Source organism: Mesoplodon densirostris, chromosome 16 (genome assembly GCF_025265405.1).
Source record: "Mesoplodon densirostris isolate mMesDen1 chromosome 16, mMesDen1 primary haplotype, whole genome shotgun sequence".
Taxonomy (NCBI): Eukaryota; Metazoa; Chordata; class Mammalia; order Artiodactyla; family Ziphiidae; genus Mesoplodon; species Mesoplodon densirostris.
Genome location: NC_082676.1, coordinates 70,754,349 through 70,771,646, shown reverse-complemented (window position 1 = coordinate 70,771,646; position 17,298 = coordinate 70,754,349). Strand labels below are relative to the sequence as shown.

At 37.8% G+C, this 17,298-nt stretch overlaps 1 protein-coding gene across 1 annotated transcript in view; it reads right to left on the bottom strand.

Annotated features, from left to right (window-relative positions):
* Window positions 1-17,298, bottom strand: part of XRN2 (5'-3' exoribonuclease 2) — a 77,398-nt gene that overhangs the window by 28,386 nt on the left and 31,714 nt on the right. Inside the window, exons 16-24 of the mRNA XM_060078157.1 lie at window positions 13,684-13,802; window positions 10,038-10,173; window positions 8,679-8,786; window positions 8,490-8,579; window positions 7,242-7,314; window positions 3,433-3,516; window positions 2,282-2,379; window positions 1,549-1,628; window positions 212-268 (exon numbers count right to left, since the gene is read on the bottom strand). Of these exons, the coding sequence (XP_059934140.1) occupies window positions 212-268; window positions 1,549-1,628; window positions 2,282-2,379; window positions 3,433-3,516; window positions 7,242-7,314; window positions 8,490-8,579; window positions 8,679-8,786; window positions 10,038-10,173; window positions 13,684-13,802 (845 nt within the window). The remainder of the gene's footprint in view (window positions 1-211; window positions 269-1,548; window positions 1,629-2,281; window positions 2,380-3,432; window positions 3,517-7,241; window positions 7,315-8,489; window positions 8,580-8,678; window positions 8,787-10,037; window positions 10,174-13,683; window positions 13,803-17,298) is intronic.

The following is a 17,298-nucleotide window of genomic DNA, read 5'->3' as shown; positions in this document are numbered from 1 at the left end:
GAGAAGCAAGCTTGTTAAATCAGTAACCTTAACAATATACGTAATTTAAAGTCAAGAGGCTCTACTAGGAGGTCTGCAACACAGGGACTCTCCAATCTCAAAGCACTGCTGGAATAACAGCTACCATTTCCCGGTGAACCAGTCTTCTTAAACTTATGTGCAAGTTCAGAGCTGCATTCTGGGCAAATGTCAGCAGTTTGGGGAAACTTACCTGATCGCAGCATTCTGTGTCAGATCCCTTAACATGGGAACAGGAGAACATACTATTCTAAAAAGAAACAAGAGAAGAACCATCTATTTGTGAATGGTAACCTTTTGGATAAGTGGAAGCAAGATGTTGCTATGTTTCTGAGGAATCATTAAAATGCACCAGCAAAACAACATAATTGTATATATCTTTAGAAAAGGGCCTTGTCTTCCTTGCTTGTATTCTCACTAACAGAAAACAATTATGGGCAAAGGGCTTTTATCAAAATTTGTAAAGAATACCTACAAACCAAAAAGGGGGAGGTGGGGGGACAGATAACTTAACAGAAAAACAGAACAGGTGTTTCATAAATGAGGAAAACCAAATAGTTAAGAGGTATACCATACGGCATTCAATTTCATTAGTAATCAGAGAAATACAACTGTCAACCACAAGATCCCAACAAGCATCCACCAAATTGACAAAAATTAAGGTCGTGACAATCCCAAGAGTTTACAAGAACATAGAGCAATAGGATCTCTCACAAACTGATGCAGATTATAAAACAGTGTAATCACTTTGGAAATTATTATCTGATATTATTATCTGATTATCTGATATTATCTAGAAAAGATGAAGATACACATATTTTATGACCCACAATTCTATTCCTGGATCTATATACCCTCGAGCAGCAGTTCTCAAACTCTGATCTCAGAGCCCCTTTACACTCTTAACAATTGAGGACCCCAAAGAACTTCTGTTCATGTTGGTTGTATCTGTCAATATTTACCTATTAAAAATTAAAACTAAGACATTTTTTAAACACTAATTTAAAGATAATACTAATAAACCTATTATTGAAAACTTAATAAGACAGTTTAGTAATAAACCTACCATTAATTTATATAACATTTTAATGAAAAAAACACTATATTTTACAAAGCAAAACAAAAACAAATGAGATGAACGTTACTGTTGTAACTTTCTTTAATACATGGCTTAGTATCTATTTCAATAGCTGGATTCTGTTCTCCGCTTCTGATTCAATCTCTTGAGATATCACACTACATTTAGCCTCTGGAAGACTCCACCATACACTCAAGGGAGGAAAAGAGTGAGAAAGGCAAACAGCATCATAACACCTTAGTATTATTATGAAAATAGTTTTGAACTTGCGGATTGCCCCAAGAGCTGGGCTTTGACCCTAAGTCTTTTTTTAGTCCAGGGGTATTCTGTTGTTGTTTTGTTTTCTCACTACTTTCTCATTATTACTAGAAAATGAAACATTTAGGCAACGAAGTAAAAATGCTAACTATACATCCTCCCAATCGCTTCAATTATATACAATGAATGCTTACTGATCTGGAAGAATGGCTTCTTCATCCAAAGAAAACTTTCCTTGAATCCCATGACATAGTTCAGGTGGTACATCCACTGACTGTGGAAAAACACAGCCCTGATTATACACCCGAAAGAATGGAAAGCAGGAACTAAAACATATGCTTGTTCGTCAACGTTCACAGGAGTAACATTCCTAACAGCTAAAAGGTGCAAACCACTGAAGTTCCCATCAACAGATGAGTGGATAAACAAAATGTAGTGTATACACACAATGGACTATTATTCAACCATAGAAGGAAGGAAATTCTGACACAAGATGGCTGAACCTTGAAAAATTATGCTAAGCGAAGTGAGCCAGATACAAGAGGACAAATACTACTGTATGATGCGACTTAGTGAGGTATCAAGATTAGACAAATTCACAGAGCCAGAAAGAAGAAGAGAGGTTACCAGAGGCTGGGAGGAGGGGAGGATGGAGGGGCAGTGTTCAATGTTGTTTAATGGGTACAGAGTTTCTGACTGGGAAGACAAAGAAGTTCTGGAAACGGACAGTTGGTGGTAGGTGCACAACTTTGTAGATGGTCTTAATGCCACAGAATTATACACTTAAAAATGCTTAAAATGGTAAATCATGTTTATATTTTACCAAATTTAAAAAGGTATTCCTGATTAATTAACTAGGTATTCCTGATTAATTAACCAAATAAATATACTGTTTAAAAACACTTCATGTTGGAAGGGAGACCGTACCTCTGTGGAACCTGTCTTGTACAGCTCTAAAAGGAAGTCGTTCAGTGGGTGATGTTTCCCCACAAATAAGACATCGCCTCCAAGACTGTTTCTTCTAGCTGGGGGGAAAGTAGGAAAAGGATAAAGATCAAACAATTATATCTGCAAGAGCAATTTTTATGACAACAAAATTAAAAGATGCATCGAAATTTTAAAAACTTAAAGTTTGTGAAAAATAATTTAACAATAATAGGTCTAAATAGGTGACATGTCTCTGCAGAAGAAAAAAAAACTTTGACGATAAGGTTTCAAAAATCAATGACTGGGGCTTCCCTGGTGGCGCAGTGGTTGAGAGTCCACCTGCCGATGCAGGGGATGCGGGTTCGTGCCCTGGTCCGGGAAGATCCCACATGCCGTGCAGCGGCTGGCCCTGTGAGCCCTGGCCGCTGAGCCTGCGCGTCCAGAGCTTGTGCTCCGCAATGGGAGAGGCCACAACAGTGAGAGGCCCGCGTACCGCAAAAAAAAAAAAAAACAATGACTATCAAAAAAAATTACTAAAATATACCTGAATTATTATGGGATTGCAAGATAAGGGTCAGAGTTTTCTTATTTATACAGAACTCAATTTCTAATTATAAGAAATAAACATTCCCTGAGGAAACACAAATTGTATCACCTGAGAACAAAAATTATCCTAAGGATGGTTGATGGAGATATTATTTCTATACGTTTGTTACACTGGTATTAAATAAATTTTCCAATTGACCCCAGCCTTGCAATTTCCCAATATTTTAACTGTCAGTATTAATGACAAAATCCCACTTTTTGTGAAAAATAACATTTCAAGTTAACACTCTGAGAGCAAATGCTTTTGACTCAACCTTCAAGCAAAGTTATTGTTATTTGGGGGGGTAGGGGAGGAGGAAGAGAAGAAGGGAGATGGAGGAAATCTAATACTTATAACTTAAAAGTTTCATTTAATTACTATTCAATTTACAAATAATAAATTTTAAGAAACAAATTTAACATTTGTTACAAAGAAGTAAAATCAATGATTTATGCCCCCTTTGTGAAAAATTCACAAATGAAAAAAAAAGGTCTAATTTTATAAGGAAACGTGAAGTCTGTGTCCCCACAGACTCACTGCTGCCTGAGTGGGGCGTTGGCCTTACTCTCTTCCGGAGTGAGGTCCGGGTACACCTCTTCCAGGGCAGCTCGCAGTCTTCGCTCATCCACGAACGGCAAAAGAGCCACACCTGGGGACATAAACACACACCAACCGCCCAGCTATTAGGGTCACCTAAATTCCAACTGGTCCAAATGAACATTTCTAGTAGAATATCCCTGCTAATATAAAAACATTTGGGAACTGAACTCTAATCTTTAGCCCAAATTCAAATGTAGAAGAAAAAATTCCAAATTTCCCACCCTTAAAATGGCTCATATGGAAAACCATGTTTGATCTTAACTCTGTGATAATAAAATTTTTAAATTAAATGAACAAGTGGCCACCTAGACACCAGCCTCTCTCTCTGTTCTCGCCCTCCTTACTAGATGCCCTCAGGCAAACCAGTCAATCTCCCAAAGGCTTGAGTTCATCCTTTCATCTTTTTAGGACCTTGGTTTCTTCTTTTGTACAGAGATCATTCAACAAAAATACTCAGAAGTTCTGTTTAACTAGAATACTTGAAATGACTCTTGCAGCTCTAAAATTGCATAATATTCTTTTATATTTTAAGACCTAATAATTAACTTATACACACAAAATTTTTAGACACTTGTTTGCTTAAATTAACTTTGGGGGGGGGTAGAATAGATGATTATTTTCAGGCTGAAAATTGTCCCCTGGCGTGTGCTAGAATTGAGATCATTGCTTTATCTGGATGCATGTGCATAATCTTCAAAGAAACACACCAGTAATACAATATCTATTACTAGAAATATATACGAAGTTATTGAAGCATAATAAGTGCTGCTGTATATAGTAAAAATAGTATTTTGGCCAAACAAAAATTTTAAGATAAATAGCAAAGAGAAATGTTAAATAAAGCTAAGTAATTTTGAAACTACTGCCACTCAAAACTGCTGTATTTGTGATTTTTTCCCTTTAAAATGAGAAATGAAAGGTTTCCAAAGTTGTCATTAATTATTTAGCTACCATATTTTCAAAGTTAGGAAACGTCTTCAATTGTACTACAAGTAAGGAGAATACCTAGTTAAGGAGAATACTAACTTCTAGTGTGCATTTTATGGGACCTAAAAAGCTGGTAAACACTCAGATGGAAAAAACCTAGAAAGTTGTTCAAGTGGTAATTAGTCATTCACTTAACAAAAGTTGTAACATGCAAAACGACAACATTATCTAGCTTTCCTTTTCTACCTACTAGATTTAGGATCTAAACAAATTATCAGAAAGACTTTCCTACGATATCAACTCCAGAAGCTAATTCCAAACAGTCAGCAACTTGCAGTGATCATGACAGCCATATGGTTAACAAGTAACGAACGAGCCCTACTGGCCGAGGGAGGAAGGAACGCCTTGCGCCCAGGTGTGACAGTGGTGGTGCTGGAGAATGAGTTGACAGTAAACATGACAGTAGCAGCAGCTACTTTTTTCTGAGCACCTGTTTCCTATGCTACATGCTTTGGTTTATTGAAACCTCTCAACAGCCCAGAGGCAGCCCAAATGGTGGTAATATTTAGTTAAACACAGTGGTCAGACTCTCTGGGTTCAGATCTTAGTTCTGACACTGTGTGACTCTGATCAAATTACTTAAATTCTCTGTTCATATATAAAATACATAGCATTCGAAATATCTATGCTAAATTATTATATATAATAATTGTAAGTACACATGGTCAATAAATGTTGGAAAAATACCCAGATACATTTTATCATCTATCATTTTAAGATGTACTCAACGTAGGCAAGAACTTAACTAAGAATTATCATTACTTTCCATACAATTTAAAGATATGTATGGAGAAAAAACTACATCTCCTAACAGTAGTAAATTTTACCTCAAGAAAGGTATGTTCTTGCTACACAGTCTAATAAATGAAAATATTTATATAAAATATAAAAATATTAAAGATCTGAGTTTAAACCCATGCTAAAATTCATCTGGAATCTTAAGAGACCCCAGACAGCCAAAACAATCTTGAAAAAGAAAAATAAAGTTGGAGGACTCACATCTCCTGATTTCAAAACTGACTACAAAGCTACAGTAATTAAAACAGTATGGTGCTGGCGTAAGACAGACATTCTGACCAATGGAATAAACAGCCCAGAAATAAACCATCATATGCACTCAAATGATTAACAACAAGGGTGCCAAGACCACTCAGTGGGGAAAGGGCAGTCTCTCCAACAACCGGTGGTGGGAAAATGGATATCCACATGCAAAAGAATGAAGTTGGACCCTTACATTACACCATATACAAAAATTAACTCAAAATGGCTGAATGTCCTAAATGTAAGAGCCAGAACTATAAAACTCTTAGAAGAAAATATAGGGAGCAAGCTTCATGGCACTGGATTTGGCAGTGATTTCTTAGACACCAAAAGCAAAGGCAACAACAACAAAATAGTCCAACAAAAACTGGACTTCATCAAAATTAATAATATATAAAGTACACCTATAATAAAACAACAAAAACTCAATTCAAAAATGGGCAAAGGACCTGAAAAGACAATTTTCCAAAACAAGATACACAAATAGCTAATAAGCACATGAAAAAAGAAACGATCAACATAATTAATCATTAGGGAAATGAAAAATCAAAACCACAGTGAGATACCACTTCACACCCATCCAGATGGCTATTATCAAAAAACAAAATAAATACTGGCAAGGGTGTGGAGAAACTAACTGATGTGCACTGCCTTACTTTTCCTTGGACAATTTATACTACAGTGATAGTCAGCAAGTCATCTGCATGTTTATATATTTACTTATTCATTTAACAAACACTTACATAAATAACTTTACTTATTTTTACTTTACTACTTCCTGTTCTCCTATGCCTCCTCTCCCTCTATGTTACTCCTCTACAAAGCATTTCAAAAACAACCTAAGACCCCAATCTTTTTACCTATAACACAATATGCCCACAGAGTACAACACTTGCACAGCCCCAATCAACGGGTTGCATTTCCCACTATCACTGTTAAAGTAATAGGAAATTCCTGTTACTACATAAATCAAAAGTCAACTCTAAAATCTCATAAAATAATTATTTCAATTGGAAAATTATTATTTATTCCCCTTTTCCTCCACAGTTCTCCTTGAGTTATTTTACTGGTCTCTGTGCCCCAGAGAATAATCAGGGAAAAAGAATGAAAGCATGGTATTACCAAACATGCTTATCACTCTAGAAAAATATATGGTGGAAGAAGAGGTTAAAATGATTTGCTGAAAGGGACTCTGGTGTGAAACAACAATTGGCTTACTGTGTAAGAGGCCTTCTTGTATTTTACTGTCATCACACATTTTTTGAGTGGGAAATATCACCTTACATTTAGTACTAATTTTTATTGCCATTCTTTCTACAAAGTCTGTGAACAGAATGGAATGAGAAAATAATATACAGATAAATAAGAAATAAACTTTAAGCATGATTAATGTTAAGTATGTAAACTAAATTTCTAATACATTTTTCAAAAGTTTCCACCGAGTGTAAGTAAATCTCCACATGGACACTCTCATGTTTCTACATTGCTCAGCAACCTCACAAGGTGTCAGCGACTGAAAGGAGCAAGTCCCAAGTCCCATTAATTAATCACAAAGGAGATAAAAAATATGATTAATGTATTTCAACCCATTTGTTTACCATAGTGTGACTATTAAAATATCAATCATTGCTAATCCCAGTTTGGATGGCAAAATATAGAAATTCTTTCATCCCATAAATCATGTTTGTGCACAGTTTTACCAAGAGAAAATTATTTTAACGAAAAGGAATAATGTCTAAATTTTACCTTGCCATGCATACTTCTTCCCATTCAAATCAACAGCAAAGTCTTCCGGGTAGAAGTCAATTATACTAGAATCCTATACCAGGAAGACAAGTAAAGATTCAAAAAGTGAAGTCACATATTTCTGTTACAAAGAATTTGATATAACATTTGATCACGTTATCATGCCTGATAAGAAAATGAGCATCCTTTCCTTTTAAAAATGGTATTCCTTGGGCTTCCCTGGTGGCGCAGTGGTTGAGAGTCTGCCTGCCGATGCAGGGGACACGGGTTTGTGCCCCGGTCCAGGAAGATCCCACATGCCGCGGAGCGGCTGGGCCCGTGAGCCATGGCCGCTGAGCCTGTGCGTCTAGAGCCTGTGCGCCGCAATGGGACAGGCCACAACAGTGAAAGGCCTGCGTACCACAAAAAAAAAAAAAAAAGTATTCTTTAAATTGCAGGTCTAGTGAAACAAAATGAACTATTACATACATTTTTTAAAATAAATTTATTTATTTTTGGCTGTGTTGGGTCTTCGTTGCTGCACACGGGCTTTCTCTAGTTGCGGCGAGCAGGGGCTACTCTTCTTTGCGGTGCACGGTCTTCTCACTGTGGTGGCTCCTCTTGTTGTGGAGCACAGGCTCTAGAGGGCAGGCTCGGTAGTTGTGGCGCACGGGCTTCGTTGCTCCGTGGCATGTGGGGTCTTCCCAGACCAGGGCTCAAACCCATGTCCGCTGCATTGGCAGGAGGATTCTTAACCACTGTGCCACCAGGGAAGCCCCAACAATTATATTTTGAAAGATGAAAAAAAAGGCATTATTATAGAGGAATTTTAAAGCCGACAGCTGTGGACCCAGCGTAGAGTGAAGAGCTTACTGACAACCCCATCTCCCAGCTGGGTCTCACTCCTCGCCCACAAAACCAGCTGGGAGGGGATTTCAAGCGGGCCAGCCTTAGCTCTAGCAGCCACCGCACAGGCTGGAACAGCCAAAAATAATGGCTTATATACAGGTAGGCTGAGAATAAAAAAACTGTTCTAAGAATTTCTCCCAAACACACATGATTTTTTTTTTTACTAAGTTGGGTCCTGATGGCCAAGGAAAGCAGAAAAAAAACAAAGTGGTGAAAAATACACGGAACTCAAATACTTTTACTTTTTTTTCTGCACTTCGCTCTCTTAACTATGAGACGCAAGACGAATTGTGGCTAATGTTGGTAAAATGTACGACAAAAACCCAGTTACCAACACACTCAAAATACTAAAAGACTCACGGGATCACTCATGAGCTTCCGCCATGATGGAGGTAGAAAGTTACCACTTGCAGCTGGAAAAACCCCCATAAGTTGTTCCAGTGGTTTAAACTGTAAAAAAGAAAAAAAAAAAAACTTTAACATACAACACACAATTTTTATCTAAGCCAAAATTCTGTAAATTTTATGGCTCTAAATAGTTAAGCTTACCGGTTTCGTACCCTTCTCAAAATCAGAAGCCATATCTGCAATACCTTCAAAGTCTGAAGCAAACGGTGCATAATGGAATGGATAATACCACTTCCAGGACGCACAACCCTGGAATCATTAAAAATAGCAAACCCAAAAATCTATGTTAATGATATACACAGAAAAAAACAAATAAAAATTGACTATTAACCTATATATTCTATTTATAAAACACGACTTCTAGTTTATATTCCATGCATTAAGTTTTTCCATGAGTCCTAAGTTATTCTGATTAAATCTGAACTTTTTACTTCGTATCAATGGCCCCTTGATTTAAATAATACTGCAAAACACCTTTAATAATCAGTAGTTAATACCAAACTTTATATTCACAAACACAATTTGGTGACGATTTTTATTCTTATAACGTGTTTGGTGGCATTTCTTTCAACTCTAGAGTTGCCATCATCAAATAAAATGAAGAGCAGTTGCAGCTGACACTTACTGAGACTACAGGTGAGGAAGGGACATCACTGTGACTGAGAGTAAAACAGGCAAAAGCTTCATCTTACTATTCCCTATATTTTCAGGGAAAACTTTCTCTTTATTATAAAAATATTTAAGTATGCCCATCAAAACGGAAACAAGTTATACGCATAGAAAAAAGAAGTCCTCTAATATATGTTTTGACTCTGTGCCTGGTGAATTAAAATCTTGGTAGGAGTAAAACATGAAATTAAAATATTTTATAGTTGATACTCAGCACATTAAATTACTTTCTACTTACTAATTTCAGATCACACCAAACTGAACTTGCTTCACTCTCCAAGCCCAAAACCAGATATTAGCTATCTGTGTTACAATCCCCATGTCTACCTAACCTCTCATCAATCTGACATCCCAATTATCAAAGGCTTTAAGTCAGATACAGATGACTCCAATTAGAAAGCACTTCAAGTAACATCACTACCTTATACGGAGGAAATGGTATCATTCAAATTCCTTTCAAATTCTTACTAGTATTTTGCAGGCTTTGTCCTTTGTTCAGTCATTTAGTGACTATCTATTAGTTCCTCGCTTGTTTTTTTATTCCAATTAAAAAAACACTACACTTTAGTCATTTGAAAGACAAAGTATACTCAACCATACTCCCTGGTGTTGAAATCTTTTGACACAACAAAAAAAATAGCTTTGTTTATATATTAACACCTAAGGAGCTTTAGAAACAAATATTATTCAAAGTAATGAATTTCTAAATAGTAAGCTTAAAGAAAAGTCTAGGTTTAATCTCAGAATACAGCTCAATAATACACATTATTATAGAAATTATGATCCTAAAATGACTAACTAGAGGTTTAGAGGAAAATATTCTCTTCGTACCTGGTAATAATATCGAAGAACCCAGCAGAGTCCTTCAACGTAAGACTGCACAACTTTACGTCGGAATTTCTCATCAGCTGCATCAACATCAAATTTGTTCTTGTAGTACCGCTGTTTCCAACCAGCTTCCCATAACCTACAAACCAGGCAAAGCCAGTGTATGCTGAATTATTATGGTAACTGTCTACCTGTTTATCACCAAATCAATTTATATTTAATGTCCAGGTGAAATGTAACTGAGTTAAACAGTAATGCTAACAAACACGGTTTCATTTAACTATTTCTAAAAAGTCCACTTTCACAGGATTTATTACCAACTTAAAGATAGTTAAACATCAAAAACTCAAACACTGGGCCTCCCTGGTGGCGCAAGTGGTTGAGAGTCCGCCTGCCGATGCAGGGGATACGGGTTCGTGCCCCGGTCTGGGAGGATCCCATATGCCGCGGAGCGGCTGGGCCCGTGAGCCATGGCCGCTGAGCCTGCGCGTCCGGAGCCTGCGCGTCCGGAGCCTGTGCTCCGCAACGGGGGAGGCCACAACAGTGAGAGGCCCGCATACCGCAAAAAAAAAAAAAAAAAAACTCATTTAAAAAAGAATAATCACTTATGCTAATAAAGTAGATACAGAACACTTGTTTGCTCAAATTTTCATACTGTTTTACATGCTTTTTGATTGCGGAATAATTCTAAAACTACATTTTTTTTTTTCGGTATGCGGGCCTCTCCTGTTGCGGAGCACAGGCTCCAGACGCACAGGCTCAGCGGCCATGGCTCACGGGCCCAGCCGCTCCGCGGCATGTGGGATCTTCCCAGACCGGGGCACGAACCCGTGTCCCCTGCATCGGCAGGTGGACTCTCAACCACTGCGCCACCAGGGAAGCCCACTACATTTTTTTTTTTGATTAACTTTTTGGCTGCATTGGGTCTTCGGTGCTGCGCGCGAGCTTTCTCTAGCTGGGGCACGTGAGCTTCTCATTGCAGTGGCTTCTCTTGTTGCGGAGCACAGGCTCTAGAGCTCGCAGGCTTCAGTAGTTGCGGCACGTGGGCTCAGTAGTTGTGGCTCACGGGCTCTAGAGAGCAGGCTCAGTAGTTGTGGCGCACAGGCTTATTAGCTGCTCCGCAGCATGTGGGATCTTCCCAAACCAGGGATTGAACCCGTGTCCCCTGCATTGGCAGGCGGATTCTTAACCACTGCGCCACCACGGAAGTCCCTAAAGCTACACTTTAAAATTTGCTGAAGATATTTTTATATAGTTCAAGTTCCTCAGTTTGTTAAAATATATTTAAACTATACAGAGAAAGTCATTTAAATTACTTAAAAAAAAAGACTTGCATGGGTAATTCTTTTAAAGGTAAAAAGTGATTTATAAAAGAATAATCTAGAAACCAGGCAGAAATTATGCATATACCTAACCTACTCTCCCTATGCTTGGGCCTCTTTGAGCTAAGAGTTGAAGGGAAGGACACGCATGCACATGTGCACACGTATGTACGTATGTATATTCTGGTAAAACTTAGAAGCAGGTCAATTAACTCACTAAGTTATCATTAATCACTGAAAGTACAATGTGAAGAACCACAAAGTACTCATTTCTCATTCTCCAAGAGATTAAAACATTTTCTTGAAGGAACACAAAGAAGCCAAAAAAATTTTTTTTAATCAGGACAGATCAAGAACATCAAGATGATTCTACAGTAAGGCCATTTTCTACCATGTGCCAGATCTTACAAATTAACTGCAGTCATATTTCAGAATACAGGTATGCCCTGCTTTTCAAAAGTTCACTTTACACCACTTTGCTTTTACAAAAGACCCCCATTAATACCCGTTTTCTCTAATAGAAAGAAATGCAGAGATTTCGCTTTCAAAAAAAAAAAAAAAAGGCAGAAAGTGGGAATCTCGTTTAGCACGTTTGTTTTCAGCGTGCACCCCAGGAGCAGGAGTGGCCCCGCCAGCCCCTTCCCCAGGAATCACACTCAGCGTCTTAACATCCGCCGCCAGAGCTGTGAGCTGTGTCTGTGAGCATCTGAGCTTTATCTCCATTTATTTTGTGCAGCAAGATGTGACCTAAGGTAACTGCTTCTTTACGCCATTTCGGCTCTGAAAGGTTTTATAGGCCCCATCCACTTTCGAATACTGGGGAAAACCCGCACACATTACCAATTTTAATTTCCCGCATACACAAAGGATTCACAGAACATCAATCAGGAGAACTATCCTCTATCCATAATGTGGATTATCACCATTTTACAGAAAATATGAACAAAATAAATGCTAAGAATCCCAAGCATTTCTTGAGAAGCATTTCTACCTTGACTATCCCCAGCACCTGAATTAAATAATAAAGTACTAAATAAATCAAGTTTACTATTAAGCTAGTATTGATCATGATGACCTCATAGTAAAACAAAAGACATTCTAAGAGGAAATCCATTGTTATAGAAGCAGAGGATAAAAACTCAGGTCAGGTAAATGTTTGATGACCAGTCATCACCGATATTAGAATCTAACATCAAAGAACATTTCTAATCATAAATATAAACACACCACCCACATTCTATATAAGAAGCACGAGATATGGACCACCATTGTTTGCTTAACTTTGAACTATATCATTTTTGCTAAATTCTTAATGAGTTACATTTATTAAGACTGTTGGCCTTTTGCACTTGGAGCCCAGGATTCAAACCTAGATTTAAACACAGCAGAGGCTGTTAATCTTATTATATGATGATCTCCAACTTCTGGACAAATTAAAGAATCAAAGTTTCCCATTATAAATGTTAAGTATGGGACTTCCCTGGTGGCACAGTGGTTAAGAATCCGCCTGCCAATGCAGGGGACTCGGGTTCGAGCCCTGGTCCGGAAAGATCCCACATGCCATGGAGCAACTAAGCCCGTGTGCCACAACTGCTGAGCCTGAGCTCTAGAGCCCGTGAGCCACAACTACTGAAGCCCACGGGCCTAGAGCCCGTGCTCTGCAACAAAGAGAAGCCACCGCAATGAGAAGCCTGCACACCACAACTAGAGAAAGCCCATGTGCAGCAACGAAGACCCAATGCAGCCAAAACTAAATAAATTCATTCATTCATTTATTAAAAAAATAAATGTTAAGTATACAGCTACAGGTAAACTTCTCTGTCATGAAATATAACTATGCATATACAAGCCTGTGGTTTTTAAAAATATACATATTTATTTCTTAACCAAATAAGTTCTACATATTTCATCTTGAGGAAGAAACTTTTCAACTAAGAAGATTAAAGCGAACCATATCAAGTATCCAAGTGTAACTGAACTTTCTGGGTTAAGCAGCTTGAAAATGTAATCTCCACACAGTGACCTTCAGATCACACAGTCAGAGCTAAACACCTCATGCCTAGCCCATCTAGCGCCTGCTCTCAGAGGGAAAAGTGGCTTGGAGGACGAAAACCTGCATACTAATCTAGATACTTAGGTTTAACAGCTATAGCTTACACATCTCACTGGAATTTACTGACTATTCTAACCCTCCACATTAATTACTGGTGGATAAAAAGATCACAGGCAAGCATCTGAAGGTACTGCTGCTCTGAGATAATAGCATTAATTAGACCGCCTCTATTTCAGCCATTTGCTAACAAAGTGCTACCAAAAAATGGCTTTACCTGACGTTATCCTCTGGCTCAGGTTCACTGTCACTGTCTTCCGCTTTTCGCTTAATTCCTCCTCTCGGAGACGGGGAGCCATCAGAAGTGAAACTCGCATTAGGAGACACTGAAGGACTCTGCAGACAATTATGACAGTAGAGAGGAAGGACTTAATTATTCATTTCACATAAGAAGTTACATCCAACTGCTACTACCACCATGCTTCACGGTAATACATTTTTTAAGGCTGTTAAATAGATATTGGTAAACGTATTTAGAAAGCACAAAGACTGATCTTGGCCTATTGCACTTCCCCAAAAAAGAGTAATATGGTACCAAGCTTCCTATGCTTAAACTCAAAAGAATCTGAACATTCTTAGAGTAAAAACTGCTTCAGAAGAAAAAAGAAAAATTTAATTTTATAAATTTTAAAAATTAACTTAAATATTTATTTTCTTTGGTGATTCGCTGATCTTATGAATTCACGATAACTTTCCACCAATCAGACAGTAAAGGGGGAAAAAGATAAATAAATAAATTAGTAATACATAAAATAGTCAAGTTGGTGAAAATCAAGTTAAATGGTATGTGTTCAACCTAGTATAACCACTCCAGAAAGCAACAGTTTAGTAATAAGACTCTGCCAGATAACTGTTAAATTATTTTACAAACACTATTTTAAAATTCAATGTACAAATAAAAATCTATTGGTCATCTTAGAAAAATGCACATCTTATTAGTATTTCAAAGACTTGGATACCACTTTAAATTCAGTATTATCTCTTCCCTTTGTACTTAATTCAATGAAGATAGGCACACCCTACAGTATTTTAATTTTAACTATAAAATTAAAGTCTTCTGCAACTTTAGTTTTACGTTAAATGACCAAAAACATAAGTGGCAAAAAAGGTTTTCATAGTAAAGGTTTTGTTCTATTATTCACAATGTATTAGATATTTTGAGTAAACTGAATTTTTTAAATTGAGAGCTCAGGAGGCTATTTTGTTGATACTATAATTAGCATAAAGGTAGTTCATACCACAGGCTAAGAAAGTTTGTTACAACAAAGTAAAATTATATTTCACATAGAGCTTATAACACTTTCCTTTTAAAAATGTATAGTATCAATTTTACTCATGATACTGTATGGCCAATACTGTCCAAAACCCCTCACAAAACCTAGTAAAAAAAATAAATCCAGGAAGGCACTGTTGCACTGGGAAAATGAGACGGGTATTTTCAGTCAGACAGACCTGAGTTTGAAATACCAAACTAGCCTTTCTCGGTGTATGGCCTTGGGCAATTTATTTAACCTGTCAGCCTCAACTTGAAATGGGGATGCTACTGTTCTCTATCTTCACAGATTACTGCAGGGATTAAACGAAACACCACATGTGAAAGATCAATAGCACACCTGACTCACTAAGTCATCACTTTCATTTTTAAACCCCACGCTAATCCATTTGGATTAAATTATGAGAGGAAGTTGGGTAAAAAGCAAACTTTCCCAAATTGACAAAATATAATTTCCATCTTTGGGTAACAAAAATAATACACCTTCAAGGAAAACACGAAAGACGGGTGTCTGCTCTTTAATGCTAACCGCCCCCCCCCCCCACTGCTCTTTTCTCCTCTCCCTCTACGGACAAAAGGATTCCTTCCTAAACATACCAGATTCATAACAAGTCATAAAATTTTTTTTTAAAAAGCTGTTTTGTAATCATATTCTGTTAATTGAGAATGGCTGCAAATGTTGAAAATCATTTGCACCAGCTTGGTTATGTGAATTGCTTTGATGTTTGGGTTCCACATAAATTAAGTGAAAAAAACCTTCTTGACTGTATTTCCACATGTGATTCTCTACTGAAACGTGAGGAAAACGTTCCGTTTTTAAAACGAATCGTGATGGGCGATGAAAAGTGGACACTGTACAATAACGTGGAACGGAAGAGACTGTGGCGCAAGTGAAATGAACCACCACCAACCACACCAAAGGCCAGTCTTCATCCAAAGAAGATGATGTTGTGTATGTGGTGGGATTGGAAGGGAGTCCTCTATTATGAGCTCCTTCTGGAAAATCAAACGATTAATCCCAACATATACTGGTCCCAATTAGACCAAATGAAAGCAGCACTCGAAGAAAAGTGTCTGGAAAACAGACAGAAAACGCATAATCTTCCATCAGGATAATGCAAGGCCGCATGTTTCTTTGATGACCAGGCAAAAACTGTTACAACTTGGCTGGGAAGTTCTGAGTCATCCGCTCTCTTCACCAGACATTGCACCTGTGGATTTCCATTTATTTTGGTCTTTACAAAATTCTCTTAATGGAAAAAATTTCAATTCCCCAGAAGGCTGTAAAAGGCACCTGGAACAGTTCTTTGCTCAAAAAGATAAAAAGTTTTGGGAAGATGGAATTATAAAGTTGCCTGAAAAATGGCAGAAGGTAGTGGAACAAAAGGGTGAATACGTTGCTCAATAAAGGTGTTGGTGAAAATTAAAAATGTGCTTTTATTTTTACTTAAAAACCAAAGGAACTTTTTGGCCAACTATATATAAGTGAATCATTTTGCTCTACACCTGAAACTAACAGAACACTGGTTTTTTTGTTTTGTTTTTTGTTTTTTAATTAATTTATTTTGGCTGCATTGGGTATTCATTGCTGCATGCGGGTTTTCTCTGGTTGCGTCGAGCAGGGGCCACTCTTTGTTGCGGTGCGCAGGCTTCTCATTGCGGTGGCTTTTCTTGTTGTGGAGCACGGGCTCTAGGTGCGCGGGCTTCAGTAATTGCAGCACGTGGGCTCTGCAGTTGTGACTCGGGGGCTCTAGGGCACAGGCTCAGCCATTGTGGTGCACGGGCTTAGTTGCTCCGCGGCATATGGGATCTTCCCGGATCAGGGCTCGAACCCGTGTCCCCTGCATTGGTAGGTGGATTCTTAACCACTGTGCCACCGGGGAAGTCCCAGAACACTGTTAATCAACTATACTCCAGTATAAAATAAAAATTAAAAAAAGAAAAAGAAAACAAAAATCAAACAGAACAAAAAACACACAATAGAAAGGCAGGCTTCTTCTCTTGGGAGATGCAAAACCTCATTTCTCAAATTCCAAATCTAAGGTCCTAAAACTTCTAATTGTGAATTTATGGGAATATAAATTCAATCAGTCTCTTGATATGGCAAAAATTCCACATATAGGATTGCCCTATAATAAGGAATTTTATCATCAATAGGATAATAGAAAAATAAAACTTAAATATCCAAACTTATGCAATTTCCTTGCATCTATCATAGTAAAAGTTTACACAGTATCTTTTCTCCCTTTACAAAACTCTCTCTCTCTCATGCCTACTAGCCTGAAATAAGCAATAGCTTTATCTCCTGTATGCGTGTGTTAGTTCATGGTCTATTCCCTCACCCCTGCTTGCTGTCTTGCCATGTGCTCTGAGCTCTTGGTCTTTTGTCAATACAACAGGAAGCTAATGGACAGAGTAAAGCCTTGCTGGCTGAAACGATCTGCTCATGCAGTTTGGATTACAAAGTTCAAATAAGGAGGGACACCATGAGGCAAATCCATTCTGAGTTCAGTAGTGAGAGCTACCTTAAAACACATACTCAGATCTATTCTATGACTG